The sequence below is a fragment of the Astyanax mexicanus genome, chromosome 6 (genome assembly GCF_023375975.1).
Source record: "Astyanax mexicanus isolate ESR-SI-001 chromosome 6, AstMex3_surface, whole genome shotgun sequence".
NCBI classification, from domain to species: Eukaryota; Metazoa; Chordata; class Actinopteri; order Characiformes; family Acestrorhamphidae; genus Astyanax; species Astyanax mexicanus.
In genome coordinates this window covers 17,070,331-17,086,041 of record NC_064413.1, presented here as the reverse complement: position 1 = coordinate 17,086,041, position 15,711 = coordinate 17,070,331, and the positions used below count along the sequence as shown (strand labels likewise).

Genomic DNA, 15,711 nt, shown 5'->3' with positions numbered 1-15,711 from the left:
CTCTCTATATCTATCTTTCATACCTGAGTATATATAATAGCTAAGGAATCTCATTGTCACCTTCCTAAAATAATTAGCCTTTTTGCCTAAATCAAATCATCTCTTCATTAGTCTGACCACCTGTGGTAAAATCTTCTAAACCCTCATCACATCATGGGACCACTTCCACATCATGTGGAAGACTGGGGTTCAATTCCTGGTGTGGGTAACAAGGCAGCGCTACACCAATAACAGTCCTTGGGCAAGACTCCGAACACTACATTGGTCCAACTTTGTAATAGGAATAACTTTGGAAACTTTGGAAAAAATGTCAGTTAAACGCAGTGAATGTAATGTAAATGCTTATTTTATTTGGTGTGCTATCAACAAATGTTTTTGTTTGTTTGTTGAGACTAAAGAGATTAAACGATGTGCTATTTATCTATACATTGCAACTTCTATGAAACCAAAAAAACATTAAATAACCAAAAAAGAAAATATTTGTTCTATAAGTCTGGCGATTATTTATGAAAGCCCGTTCCCGCTACCTAAGAAAATAAAATAATCCAGCACCTTTTTTTTTTATTACTATTAACTCGTATCTCATTATTTTGTGAAAGTAAGTCATTATTTTGAGATGTGGATTCACAAATCATGAAATATTGGTGCTTTTAGAGGAATCACACATGTCAAAATAAGCCTCCAGACCCTGGGGAGAAGAGATTTATTTAATAACACACTGAACTTCTATTTTAGTGTGTTGAAGAGTGTGGCTGTGGGCCCGAGTATGCTGTATGTTATGTATGTTAGTACTACAACTCCCATGATGCACAAAGAACACGTGACGTCATTTTGAAGCCCTTCCAGTACAGTGTTTCTCTGGATGTGGATTTATTTTTCGTAATAACTCGATTTTTAAGTCTCTGCAGTTTCGTGTGGAAGGTTCGCGTGTATCACCGCTTTTACGGGTTCGGGGGACTCGGTAAAGGTACGTTTTTACTCCTCAGAAACTCCTTCTTGTGGTTTTACGCAACACAGAGGACAAAGTCTCACCGAGTCCCAGCAGCCCCGCTGCCTCTGACTCGATTAGTTTGTGTTAACTACAGAAATTGCAGTTAATACAGTCTGCTGGAGTGATTTATTAAAGCCCGTGTTTGGGATTGTTTTCCTGGTGTAGGAGAATGGCAGAAGCTCCGGAGGACGTTCAGAGCGACGAGTGTCTGAGCAGCTACTCACACATCTACAGCCCAGACCTGCTGAAGTAAGAGAGAGAACTGCTCCTGTACTTTATTATTTACTGATTTAACACGTTTTCACCGGTAAAGGTATGTAGCTGAATGTGTACAGTGGTCCACAGTGTAACGCTTCACTCTGTAAAACCTTTTGTCTTTACTTTAGTGTGGATTTAGCTTGACTAGGTGTTTTCCAAACGAGCTCTAACTGCTTAACTGTGCATGAAACTGAACTTCCACAGGCTTCCTATTAACCCCAAGGCGCATGCGCAGATTATTTAAGTTCATAGTAGAGTTTTTATTGTGTTTTTAATATTAGTACTTTTTATTCAGATGGATTATATAAGCTTAGTTTGATGTTATTGTTTGATCAAGTGTTTAAAACAGTGGTGTCAATCAATAGAAAAAAATCTAATGAATCACACTAGAATTATGTGATTAATCACGATTAATCACAATCCTTAAGACTAAGGCTTTTGATAAGGAGTATTTAATATGAATAAAAAAGAGCAGTGTTAGAAACAATAAGTTTGTATTATTGGTGCCAGTCCTTTTAAAAATAACTAAATTATTTTAATTGCAACAATATCATGGATAAAATCATTATTACATTTTTTCCTTAACTGCATTTTTGGAAAGGGGACCGTAATTATGGTTTCGTGTGGTTTACAGCTGGAGGACTAGATCCTTTATTTCACTGTATTATAATATCTTAGAGTAGTTTTGAGCATAAACTTTAGCATAAATAAAAGGTAATCTACATTCTGAATTTAACAGCAAGCATTGCCTTGTTATATTGCTAAATAAACTGCTAATGTGTCACCAAGCTCTGTCAATTTTGTCACATAATTTGCAAAGCTCTAGTTATAACGTAAGGATAGCAAAATACATTCTGATAAGTTCTGATATCTACGATTATTTATGTAATGTTTAATATGAACTTCAAATTATACATTTTAATGTTAATAACAATAATTGGTTTATTGCTTATAAATCATATACCTACATGTTTCTGCATTAGGACATCTTAACAAATTGTTTTGATTTGTCAGAATTATGTCAAGCTGTTTAAATACAGTGTACTTTGACATTATCTAATGTTTGGTTACACCTCTACTCATTCAAAGTGGTTTTTTCTATTCATTATTTTTGTCCATTATAAATGTAATATTCAAGATCAAGACTATATTAAAGCTGTTTTATACTATAGATCGTGATTTGTTTTACACATAATGCTATATATGTCCCTTAATTGTTTTGATATCTTTAATATTAATGTTCAATGTAGAAATTACATTAAATAAAGAAATTAGGAAAAGCATTGTATGAGAAGGTATGTCCAAACTTTTGACTGGTACTGTATGTTCATTTATGTTACAATTAAAAGCCTTTTAATATAAGATTGATGGTAATCTGGTTCTAGGAAACCAGCTTATGCTTTATATTGTTTCTTGCAGGGATAAAGTGGCCTTTGTAACAGGTGGAGGCTCTGGCATTGGTTTCCGTATTGCTGAGATTCTGATGAGGTAGGTGTTGCTGTTCCCCTCTGTATATGAGTAGCATGATAATGATCCAATCAGCTTTCACTGTATCCTGCATGCCATGTTATTTGTGTTGTTATTATACTGTTTTTTATATTGCCATTATATTGCATGAGTTACACTGGCATTAATATAAGATCCACCTTAACCCTTTTTGCTGTAGCAAATTAAAGTAGTAAATAATGGGAAAGTAAATGCTTGCATTAAATCTGATCTCCCTTGTCTCTTACAGACATGGCTGTGACACAGTCATTGCTAGCAGAAACCTAGAGAAGCTCGCTGAGGTATCTACACTGCAAACATGTACATGTAAATTAAAACCAATGTTGCCTCATTAGGTGTGTTAAAGTGATAGTGCAGCCAGAAATCCAACCCTACATATGTTATAGCTACCCTTTTAATAGTGTAAACTATGAAACATAAACTGTAACATACTTGCATTATGAGTTCATAAATTGACTTGCACACCCAAATTAAATGTGCAAAACGTTTAGTGCATGATGTATTCATGATGCGTTCTTACCTTCAGCCAATTTTTTTATGTGTTAAGACACTTTTTGTCATTTAAAGAATATGTCTATAATGTGAATGTTCCTCTAAGACTCTCAAAGTAATACAAAACTGTTATGTGGAGATTCTGTTAAACGTTTAACTCAAGTGTATTTTTTAGACATTTCAGTCTCTTTAAAGTAGGGGTTGGTGAAATGGCCCTAAAATAATAACACAATATTTCATGGTATTTTCCCGATAGCAACATATGACAAAATATGTCGATATGGCGAAATGAGAAAACACAGATTTTTTTTCTTTTTTTAAAAATACACTACTTCAACAAAATGAAAATGAAATTTTATTATTGCGTACAATATGATATGGCACACCCCTAACTGAGATATTAAAAAATACAACAATTTTATCAGATTAGTAACAGAAGTCAATGATCCAGAATGTCATAATAATGCACTTCGTATATCTCTGAGTAAAATAAAGAATACAGGACAGGTATAATCTGTCTCTAGTAGATAAAGGAGGGTCACACTGCCAACCAGCAACAGATTTTCATCACTCAAGGCTCACTGAGAGCAACCAAGACCCTGTTTATATCTGGATACTGTAGGTTGCTGTAATGCATTTCAGCTTCGAGCAGTGTAAACACATCTGTCTCTTTGACTCTTTAACCAACCAATACTCCTCCAGATCCACCCTACCTTTTAATTTGCAGGACATTAAGTAGTTGCTGCAAACATACTGCTAACCTCTTAGTTTTATCACTGTGCTTTTATAGAAATTTTATTAAGTGAACTCTTTTGGTGGCTTGTGGAGGACCATATAATGATTTGGATCATCTATGTATGTTTTTTTGCTTGTGTTTATATCTCAGGCTGATTTCGGTGTGTACTTTTTATAGGCAGCAAAAAAGCTGACCAGCGCAACGGGCAGACACTGCTTGCCTCTGCAGATGGACGTCCGTCAGCCTGAAACCATCACTGTCGCTGTGGATGAGATGCTGAAAGAGTTTGGACGTGTGGACATTCTTATCAACAGTATGTTTAGGGTCGGGGGTAACCTGTAGGGGTTGTCCAAGCAAACATACCATAGGACACAGCCAGCAGAACTGCTGCTTTATGTACTCATTGGAACAGAGCTGTGTGTTTCAGGAGGCTAGTGGGAATGTTGCTCCAAGTGTTGAAGATTTTTTAGATCCTGGCTTACCGGATCACTCAGGTTTCCTCAGTGTAGCGCTGCCGGGTGGCATTTACTAGCACTAAGTGCTGCTAATCATGGCTAGTAACCGTGGTTAGCGCTGATGATAATCACGCTGTTAAAAATATTGGAAATCTAAGCTTACTGTAAATAAACAAGCACTTTACTCACCCAAATAAACAGCCGAAGCTCCATTGTTCCATTAGAGGGAAAATCTCCCCAAATCAAATGGACAGATTTTGGCTTTTAAAGGCTGTAGTCGTAAACTTTTGATCAGCTGAAAAAAGCATGTTTGAGTGTAAATGCAGTTGTCCATAAATTAGCTGCTAAAAAAAATGTCTCTTGCTCCCATTTCTTCTAAGCTCCACTTAGAACCTTCTTATGACCAAATTTTTAACTGGTCTTAAGACTTTGACTAGGAGTGTATTATTTTGTGAGTTATTTAAGGTGTTTTTAAATGAAGAAAGCTTTTTAGAGATAGTCTTAAGCAGAGCAATGCATTTTAAAAGCAGGAAGTTCCCTCCCATCCTCTCTTACATCTCATTGCTCCATCTCATTGATCCATGTAAATACAACAGCGAGTGGAAATGGAGGAGCTACTGAATGTGATGTAACATGACAGAAAGCTTAAAAACTTACTGGTCCTCCTGTTTTTTCAATTGCAGTCCGGATGCAAGAGTTTTATCACTGAGTAGAAGTGTGAAATATTTTTCGGATGAGGATCTCTAAAGCTCTTGTTGCTAAATGTAATTAGGTCCTAACAACCTTCAAAATCTAGTGGAAAGCCTTTCCTAAACTGTGGAGACTGTAATTCTCAAAACAAAAGCAGTATATAGCAGTATAGTAGCTTGTGCAAACAGTATATAAGTAGATGGTGCAGTAGATATGTAAGAGAAACAGCAGTGTGTCAGATCTTTAAAGGGGTAGTGTAGATTATTGATTGATTCTTGCCCTGATCTCTCTTCCCTTTGTGTTGCTCTTTGTGTTGTATCTATTTTTGTTCTTTTCTTGCACAGATGCAGCGGGGAACTTCCTGTGTCCTGCTACCTCTCTCTCTTTTAACGGCTTTAAGACTGTTCTGGAGATCGACACCATGGGAACCTTCAACACCAGCAAAGTTCTCTATGAGAAATGGTTCAAGGTAAGGACATAAAAGAAGATTTTTTTTTTTTGTTTACAAGAAATAACTTAAAGGACGAGTTAGGTGCAAAAATCTAAATATGACCAAAAGTACAGCAACAACAGTCAGTAAGCTGAAGAAATTACACTACCATTCAAAAGTTTGGGGTCACTCAAACAATTTTGTGTTTTCCATGAAAAGTCACACTTTTTCACCACCATACATTGTGAAATGAATAGAAAATAGAGACAAGACATTGACAAGGTTAGAAATAATGATTTGTATTTGAAATAACATAGTTTTTACATCAAACTTTGCTTTCATCAAAGAATCCTCCATTTGCAGCAATTACAGCATTGCACACCTTTGGCATTCTAGCTGTTAATTTGTTGAGGTAAGCTGGAGAGATTGCACCCCACGCTTCTAGAAGCAGCTCCCACAAGTTGGATTGGTTGGATGGGCACTTCTGGCGTACCATACGGTCAAGCTGCTCCCACAACAGCTCAATGGGGTTCAGATCTGGTGACTGCGCTGGCCACTCCATTACCAATAGAATACCAGCTGCCTGCTTCTGCTGTAAATAGTTCTTGCACAATTTGGAGGTGTGTTTAGGGTCATTGTCCTGTTGTAGGACGAAATTGGCTCCGATCAGGCGCTGTCCACTGGGTATGGCATGGCGTTGCAAAATGCAGTGATAGCCTTCCTTATTCAGAATCCCTTTTACCCTGTAGAAATCTCCCACCTTACCAGCACCAAAGCAACCCCAGACCATCACATTACCTCCACCATGCTTAACAGATGGCGTCAGGCATTCTTCCAGCATCTTTTCATTTGTTCTGCGTCTCACAAACGTTCTTCTTTGTGATCCAAACACCTCAAACTTGGATTCATCCGTCCACAACACTTTTTCCAGTCTTCCTCTGTCCAATGTCTGTGTTCTTTTGCCCATCTTAATCTTTTTCTTTTATTAGCCAGTCTCAGATATGGCTTTTTCTTTGCCACTCTGCCCTGAAGCCCAAAATCCCGCAGCCGCCTCTTCACTGTAGATGTTGACACTGGTGTTTTGCGGGTACTATTTAATGAAGATGCCAGTTGGGGACCTGTGAGGTGTCTGTTTCTCAAACTAGACTCTAATGTACTTATCTTCTTGCTTAGTTGTGCAACGCGGCCTCCCACTTCTTTTTCTACTCTGGTTAGAGCAGGCATGTCAAACTCAGTTTGGCTCTGTGGCCGGATCCAGACTTTCTGTTCTCAGGTGGGCCGGATCAGTAAAAGAATGTCAACTCCAAATATTTAGCTTTGTTTTTCAGTACTATGCTTTATTATTCAGCCTACATTTTTAGCCTACCCTACATATTATAATCATGGATGAAAAGGGATCTTTTCTAAGCACAACACATTTATTCATAAAACAATGGAAAAAAATGATTTTCATGTTTGGCGGTGAATGTGTTAACAACTGGTTTATTTTAACAGTTGAGTGAATGCAGTTTTACACCTGAACCAACTCACCACATCAACAAACTCAAGTGGGAGCTATGAAAAAAACATTTTCACCTTAATTGTCATACTGCTTTGAAATAAATAAAAAAAAGAAATACAAAATAAAAGTTATAGCAGTGCATGGGCAATAAGATTAGACTACATCAGATCAAACTACTAGGCTGGGCCTACTGAAGCTGAGAACATACTGCACAATATTAACTGTCTTTAATATGAAACCAGATGAATCTTATTTTTAATGATCTGTATTCATGAGTGCAAACAAATTTCGTGTCATCACACTTTCTCTCTCTCTCTCTCTCTCTCTCTCTCTCTCTCACTGCATTCCTGCAGTCTACTTGCTGCTGTGGTGAAGCAAGATTGCCGTGTCTGTGCTGCATGCGGGACATTTACTGCCCTCTAGCGACCGGAGAGAGCATTTAATTTGTATTCATTTTAAAAAAATCACAACTTTTGATAGAAATGAGCTAGAAACTCGCTTCTTTTTTTGACATACTCAGAAATTTATGCCGGGCCGGATTAAATCATCCAACGGGCCTGGTCCGGCCCGCGGGCCGTATGTTTGACATGCCTGGGTTAGAGCCTGTTTGTGCTGTCCTCTGAAGGGAGTAGTACACACCGTTGTAGGAAATCTTCAATTTCTTAGCAATTTCTCGCATGGAATAGCCTTCATTTCTAAGAACAAGAATAGACTGTCGAGTTTCAGATGAAAGTTCTCTTTTTCTGGCCATTTTGAGCGTTTAATTTACCCCACAAATGTGATGCTCCAGAAACTCAATCTGCTCAAAGGAAGGTCAGTTTTGTAGCTTCTGTAATGAGCTAGACTGTTTTCAGGTGTGTGAACATGATTGCACAAGGGTTTTCTAATCATCAATTAGCCTTCTGAGCCAATGAGCAAACACATTGTACCATTAGAACACTGGAGTGATAGTTGCTGGAAATGGGCCTCTATACACCTATGTAGATATTGCACCAAAACCAGACATTTGCAGCTAGAATAGTCATTTACCACATTAGCAATGTACAGAGTGTGTTTGTTTAAAGTTAGGACTAGTTTAAAGTTATCTTCATTGAAAAGTACAGTGCTTTTCCTTCAAAAATAAGGACGTTTCAATGTGACCCCAAACTTTTGAACGGTAGTGTATATAATTAAAATAATGCAGTTTTTAGCACTGAATAAGCGGCCCTTTTCAGTTGACTCTACAATTTAAGCTCCACAGTGCAGGTTTGCAAGGGAATCCCAGAGTTCCATTGGTTTTAATAGTGGTTGATTAACTAAATCTTAAGGCCCTGTCCCACTGTGATTGCGTCTAAATATCCACTAAAGTACGTCCAAATTTCAGTGGACGCAGTTTAGTGGATATTTAGTGGATATTTAGACGCAATCTGGACGTAGTTTAGTGGATATTTGGACGGCACCATCCAAGTGGACGTAGTTTAGACGTTGCCGTCCACTTATGACGCAAAAGTGGTTTTGGTACCTCCCAAAATTTTCGGAATAGACGGCGACTAATATGGACGTAATTTAGTGGATATTTAGACGCAGTACGGACGTATTTTAGTGGATATTTGGACGGCACGTACAGGTGGACGTCGACGTCCATAAAAATATTTTTCTGGCGTCCATCGCTTTACCATCAGCCGTTCATACAGTCCAAACTCCAACCGGCGTACAATCCAAGGCCTGACCCATACAGTCCTCTCCTGCTGCCGCCTCCTCCTCCTCCCGGTCTGGTCCAGCACATGGAGGAGTATGTTCTGCTGCTGCACCATCACTGCAAGGAATCTGTGGTCCATGGTTGTGTAGAAGAGAATAGATGTGCTCTCTCTTGTAGCTCAAGAAGAAATGATGATTCACTAGAAAAAACAACCACATATAGTGGAAGTCGACGTACAAATTTGGAAGTCGGCGTCCAACTTCAATTTAGACGGAATATGGACGTAATTTGGACGCAGCACGTTCACTCAGTGGACGCAGTGTTTTCTGATAAATTTGCACGTACTTTAGTGGATATTTAGACGCAATCGCAGTGGGACAGGGCCTTTAAGAGACTGTGCTGAACATTACAGAAACCCGGCGTGATTACGCATTACCATGTTTGCCTGGAAGGGTTAATCTGGCATCTGATCACGACTTTGATTGGTATTGACAATTGCCTTCAAACACACTGATCAATTCAGCTCTGGTATATGGTATCAAGTATCAGAATCTGAGTCATAGTTTTAATGAAAGAAGCAAAAGTTTTTTCTTGTTTATCTTAATTTTTTAAACATGACAAAATTGTGTGTGTATGTGTTTTGTGTGTGTATGTGTGTGTCCATATATTAATTTGTTTCAGGATCATGGAGGTTCCATTGTGAACATCTCAGCCACTCTGGGCTACAGGGGTCAGGCACTCCAGGTGCATGCTGGGTCAGCAAAAGCTGCTAACGGTAAGAGTATCTTTAAGTTTTGCAGTTGTGCTGTAATGCTGTGCACATATGATTAGAATGCCATAATTGGTCATTTCTGATTTAATAAACATGTGTTTTTGTGTGTAGATGCCATGACAAAGCATTTGGCAGTAGAGTGGGGTCCCAGTGGAGTGAGAGTAAACACAGTGGCACCAGGACCCATCTCTGGAACTGAGGGCTACCGCCGACTTGGTAAGAGTGCATGCGTGAGTGTGTGGTATGCACATGCATATGTGCTTCAATGTACTGTAGTACAGTCAAAGGTATTTGGACACCAGAAATAGTCACCCCCTTAAACATAGTTTGCGAAGGATGGGAATCGGGTAGAATAGATCCAGATCACTGATTTAACAAAAATATAATGTTACATTGTTACTCCACGAGTACACTAACATTTTCCCTCCATAAAAGCTCTCATTTAAACATAGTAACTCAGCATATTACAATAGTCAAATTTGGAGAGCACCAAAATTACTCTATTATAATACAGTTAAAAGTCTAGTCTAAATGTAGTCTGTCAGGCCTAAACCACTATTACTATTTCTCTCCCAAAAAAACAGAACTACCTGCATAAAAAAATATTCATGGTATTAATTATGATTAGTCACAAAATTGTTGTTGTATGACATTGTTTTGTTTGTTAATTTAAGAAAAGTTGCATATATATACTGAATATTCATCCTGTTACAGTCACTGACCTAATTCAACAGGAGTCTAGGCAACTCGCCATTTATATTACAAATAGCAGATACAACCCACATTGGGGGCTGCTTTAAAACGAAACCTAAAATAGATTCTTTTTTCACTGCATAATCTCTTACTTAATTATTAACTATAGTTCTAAAATATGGAAAAATATTTTATTTGAAAAGGTTTATGATTATACTCATCCTATTGTTTGATTGGTACATCATCATTCATTCTGTGTCTTATTCTTTCTCTCATTCTAAGGCGGATCCTTTGCAGAGAATGCAGGAGCTTTCCGGAGCATTCCGCTGCAGAGGGCGGGCAACAAGACAGAAATGGCTCATGCGGTGCTCTTCCTGGCCAGCCGCGCTGCATCATACGTCACTGGTGCCACGGTGGTGGCGGATGGAGGGGCGTGGCTCACCTCGACCAATGATGTGGAGCGTATGCTGGGTATAATCTCCTCTCACTCTGCTAAACTCTGAGAGACAGAGACAGCACTGCACACAGGTGTGTGTGTGAGAATGTGTGTGTGTGTGTGTGTATATTTGAGTGGTTAGTGCTGGGCGGTATACCATTCGGTATATCCCGGGGGGTGAACTTGAACCGGTACGCGTTTCTCTCATACCGCCATACCTGTAGAGGGCGCTGCGGAGCGTCGTGCAGAACAGCACAGTAAAAGAAGAGAGTCAAACGCTGGCCTAGCTCCATCCTGCAGAGAAATCAGAAGACCTCCTGCTGCTGTTTCTACTGTTGGAGTGTTTTTATCCCAGTAAAATACAGCAGTAACTACAGCCCTTTTAAATATATTAATACTGTAGCTTGAATGTATTTGTTAACTGGAGAAAGAAGTGAATTGTAGCTGATTTAAATTCTATAATGCCTCTAATGGCTTCAGGAATAACATATAGTAAATTTATATTAAACTTGTATCTAACTTATGCAAAATAACCTTTTATAAATATTTATTTGAATACTTCAACATTAAGTATTTTATGTTTGTTTATAGTGTTTATGGAACTATTTAATAAATTATTAAATATGGTAGCGAATCTATTTTTAAGGTCTATTGTTTACGTTCTTTAGCTATTTTTCCTGTTAATAAAGTCTGATTTCTTCATAAATTGATTAGTATTGGGTTTACTTTTTCCCACAAAATTACACAAAGCCTTAATTAAAAGCCCTAGTGTTTAATATTATATGTATTCCTATCAGTACAGTAACTCACAAACCTATTAAAGCCCAGTCATTCATAAAATAATAATAAAAGTACTGTGATATACCATGAAACTGTCAGAATCTTGAAAAATACTGTGATATGCATTTTTGGCCATACTGCCCAGCACTAGCTGTGGTCAACAAAAAGATAGATAGTGGAGTTTGTGGCTGATGTTAAAGGAATGGTGGTTTGGTGAAAATTAGACTTGGACAGTTTTCCCCTATTCTTATAAAAACATGTTTTGATGTCCAATTTTTTTCTACTTTAATTTTGTACTAGAGCTATGAGGCTAATGTAGGTAACAAACACTAGAAACACTCAAAACAATTTCTGTAAATATATGCAGACATTTATCTTGGTCCGGTCCCAAAAAAAGCTTTGGAGCAAGTTATACTAAAAACGTAGTCTGACCTCAGTCTGAACCAATTATCAGGTGTACTCTGCAAGTTTGAACTAATAGGTTCTGTAGGTGGAGTATACCTGCTATTTACTACAATTATAATGAAACGTCATTTCTGCTGTTGCTCTTAATATTAAATTGAAAATCTAACAAAAACATAAGCAAGTAAACACATAGAATAAGAAGAGGTGTGTACAAAATTTTGACTGGTACAATTAGAAGAAACTTTTAGTAATTTATAACATCAAGGTAAGTCCAGTATACTTAGCCCCAAGTATGAAATTATAAGGTGTGTATGTGTGTGCATGTGAGTGTGTAAAATCAACAGTTAATTCTGTGAGGGTCAATAAAAAAAATAGCTAGTTGCACGCTTGTTGTGGTGCTGGATCTCTTTCTGTTCTGCTTGCTTAAACTTTTCATTCGTTTTATTCTCTTATTAAGTTCTTTACTTAGACTCATAGAAATCAAGTGCAAAAAGACAAAGCATGTTTTTTATTTGAGCTGTGATTTACTCTTTCTTTGCAGGTGGCATGTTTACATTTTAAATTTTACACCAGGTCCCAAAACTGGTGGACTCTAATGCCAAATACTTAATTTATTTATTTATTTTTATTAAAGGCTTTTTGATTTTCTGAATTTGTGGATGTGTTAAAATCAGGCTGACCAATTAGAGCTCTGTTAATATGATTGCAGAACAACAAATTTAAATAAAAGAATATGTATAAAATAAGTCAAAAGGATATAATGATCTGTAGCTTGCCTCGTTGAGAAGCACTTGTGCATATGACGAGCATAATAATGAGTGGAAATGTATAACCCTATCCAGAGAGGATTAGATTTTCAGGGGGACATCTGTGAAAAATATTTTAGACTTCTACTCAGTGATAAAACTCTTGCATCCGGACTGAAATTGAACAAAACAGGAGGTCCACTGAGTTTTTTGGCTTTCTCTGTCACAACATCGAGTTCAGTAGCTCCTCCATTTCCACTCACTGTTGTGTTTACGCAGATCTCTGTGAAAACGCACGCCCAAAGTATAATTATGGTGCGTGGCAGTGGACAAATAGCTATGAAATAGCTGATAAAACTCAGAGATGTGCGCCTGGACAGGACTTAAATTTCACCAAAAAACAGTAGGTAATTCAGCCGGTAATTTTCTCAGAGGACATCTGAGAGAAACACATACGTGGTCATTCCAGATGGGAATAAAATCTTGAACTCCTGTGAGTGAACCGAGTGAACTGATTCTTTTATCTGGAGATGAGTTGTCATTATATGCAGATTTTTTTTGGGCGATTTATTGCATCCGAAATCATTTCAACAGTTGATATGATCATAATACAGTAATATAATAAAGTGTGTATAATACGCATTATTTTTAAAGAGATGAGAATATAACGAATGTTATAATAAAATCGATTTTTCAACACATTACTGATGTTTCAAAATCGTTGCTTTTTTAAATACATTTAACAATTGGAATATGACAATGACATAATATATATACAGAGAGAGAGAGACTGAAAAAAAATGACCACCTCAGTTTTTTAATCAGTTTCTCTGATTTTGCTATTTATAGGTATATGTTTGAGTACATGAACATAGTTGTTTTATTCCATAAACTACGGACAACATTTCTCCCAAATTCCAAATAAAAACATTGTCATTTAGAGCATTTATTCATTTTGAGCATTTGTTTATTTAGAGCAGGGGTCTCAAAGTAGCGGCCCGCGGGCCACATGCGGCCCGCGACGCGGTTTCATACGGCCCCTCACGGGTTAACAAAATAAACATACATCTGGCCCGCAATTCAATTTAATTATTTATGCTTTATTATGTTCGTTTTCATATTTTATCTTAACTTGTATTTTGGTGTGTGTGTGTGGTTTTTGTTTTTTTTTTGCTTACGCTGCGTTGCCTGCTTTAGTAGTCTTCAGTAGCCTTCAACAGTCTAACCTTGCAGCCGTGGTGTGTCCACTAAACTCCGTAGTTATAAACATCCTGAGGTTAGCAGCGCGTTTATAATGTAATCCGAGCAGTGCCTCCGTGACGCTGCTCTAAACTGCTGCTGTTAGCTGCTTGGGCTGAAAGATGAACTGTAGAGAGCTGTGTTATCCGGTTAGTGGGGTTATTTTATTTCATACACAGAAGAACTTACAAATTTTTAAAAACGCTCCAGACTGGCTCAGCTGAGCCCTGTAGCCCGTGGCTGGGCTGCAGCTCTGACTAAGCAAAGACTGCGGGCTTGTGGTGCTGCAGCTGCAGCTCCGACTAGTGGTTGGATGAGGAACTGCTAAATCTGAGGAAATGCTAAATCTGTCACAGCTCACAATTTTTGATTTTATATTTATTAAGCCTTATTTCAGTATCAAACGTTTTGATCAAAGTTAATATAACTTATAAATTAAAAGGATTTATGTTAATAGAACAACAAGCAACCATTTTTCCATGCAACTGTAATATTTGATTGAATAAATAGTATATTGTGAGTTATTTAACATTAAGGAGTAATTACATTCATTTTGTATTACATCTGGTTACATTTTCTTATATTTATAAGTTACATCTGGCCCTCAGAGGACAGCCAATATGCCAATGTGGCCCTCGGCAAAAATGAGTTTGAGACCCCTGATTTAGAGCATTTATTTGCAGAAAATGAAAAATGGCTGAAATAACAAAAACGATGCAAACTCAGATCTCATATAATGCAAAGAAAACAAGTTCATATTCATAAGTTCATAATATCAATATTTCAGAAATTCCCTGTTTTTTAGTTACAGTTTTTATGCATCTTTGCATATTCTCCACACTGCTTTTGGATAACTTTAGGCCACTCCTGGTGAAACACATACGTGGTCATTCCAGATGGGAATAAAATCACAGAGGACCCCCCCATAAAAGAGAAAATTACCCCAGGACCCCCTCAGAAACGAATCCCATCTGCATAGGGCTTATGAGCACTATGGAGTTTCTAGTCCCTTGTACTGAGCACAGAAGGCAAAAGGGCTTGGTGTGAAAGGGCCTTACCTCAGCATTTAGGATGGGACCCTATCACAGAGTTCTCAGCTACAGGGTCATCAAACCTGATTATGTTATTAGTCCTGACTTACAAAAAAGACAGCATTCACCTAATTATATTAAGGGATTTCTGATTTACCCGTTTGTTATGTAATTTCTTTATTTTTTTTTGTGTGTCTACAGGTTTCTGGTCAGCAGAGAAGGAGAAGGGCAAATAACCTGCTTTAAAAAAAGGTGGAAATGAAAGATGTGGACAATCAATTAAAAAAAAAAAAAAACAGTCAGATGGGACATTTAATCATTATATTCTGAAGACTTTCCAGGTTGGATTATAACTAATTCCTAAAACATAAAAGCTAATAGTAATAATACATACATTTTCCTGATTTTAAACTACCACAAATACCAGTGGCATTTGAGTACTGTCTGTCCTGTTCTTAATTCTTGATTTGATTAGTGTATCTGTGCCGTTGGGAACACTACATGTGGAGGATTTATAATAATGGGAATAACTGGAGATATTGTGGCTTATAATGTATAGAGGATTGTCATACATTTCATGTGCATTGTAAATATAATTTCAGTTGAATATGGAGTATTGTAATTTACATAAGTTTCATAATAAATCTTTTTATAATTCATGCTCAGTGTTGTGCTGTTTGTGTTGTGCAATATTTCGTTGGGACCGCTGGAGGACGCTATTTGCAAGACTCTGAATGAAGCAGGAGGGGTTCAGGCAGTCAACAGTTAAAATGTGAGCTGTGGTGTGGGTTAGCTGGTATTTTGGGCAGTCAGTAAAGAAATATGTCAGACTGGACTGATCCATTCAGCTCCTCATCACTGCTGATATTCCG

General features: G+C 37.5%; 1 protein-coding gene across 1 annotated transcript; it reads left to right on the top strand.

Moving 5' to 3' along the window:
- Window positions 1–1,035: 1,035 nt before the first annotated feature.
- Window positions 1,036–15,498, top strand: decr2 (2,4-dienoyl CoA reductase 2, peroxisomal). The gene is made up of 9 exons (XM_007232045.4): window positions 1,036–1,240; window positions 2,669–2,737; window positions 2,985–3,036; window positions 4,161–4,296; window positions 5,473–5,597; window positions 9,419–9,512; window positions 9,621–9,725; window positions 10,485–10,673; window positions 15,041–15,498. The coding sequence occupies exons 1-9, from the start codon at window positions 1,161–1,163 to the stop codon at window positions 15,073–15,075; spliced, it is 885 nt and encodes a 294-aa protein (XP_007232107.1). The 5' UTR covers window positions 1,036–1,160; the 3' UTR covers window positions 15,076–15,498.
- The last annotated feature ends 213 nt before the right edge of the window (window positions 15,499–15,711 follow it).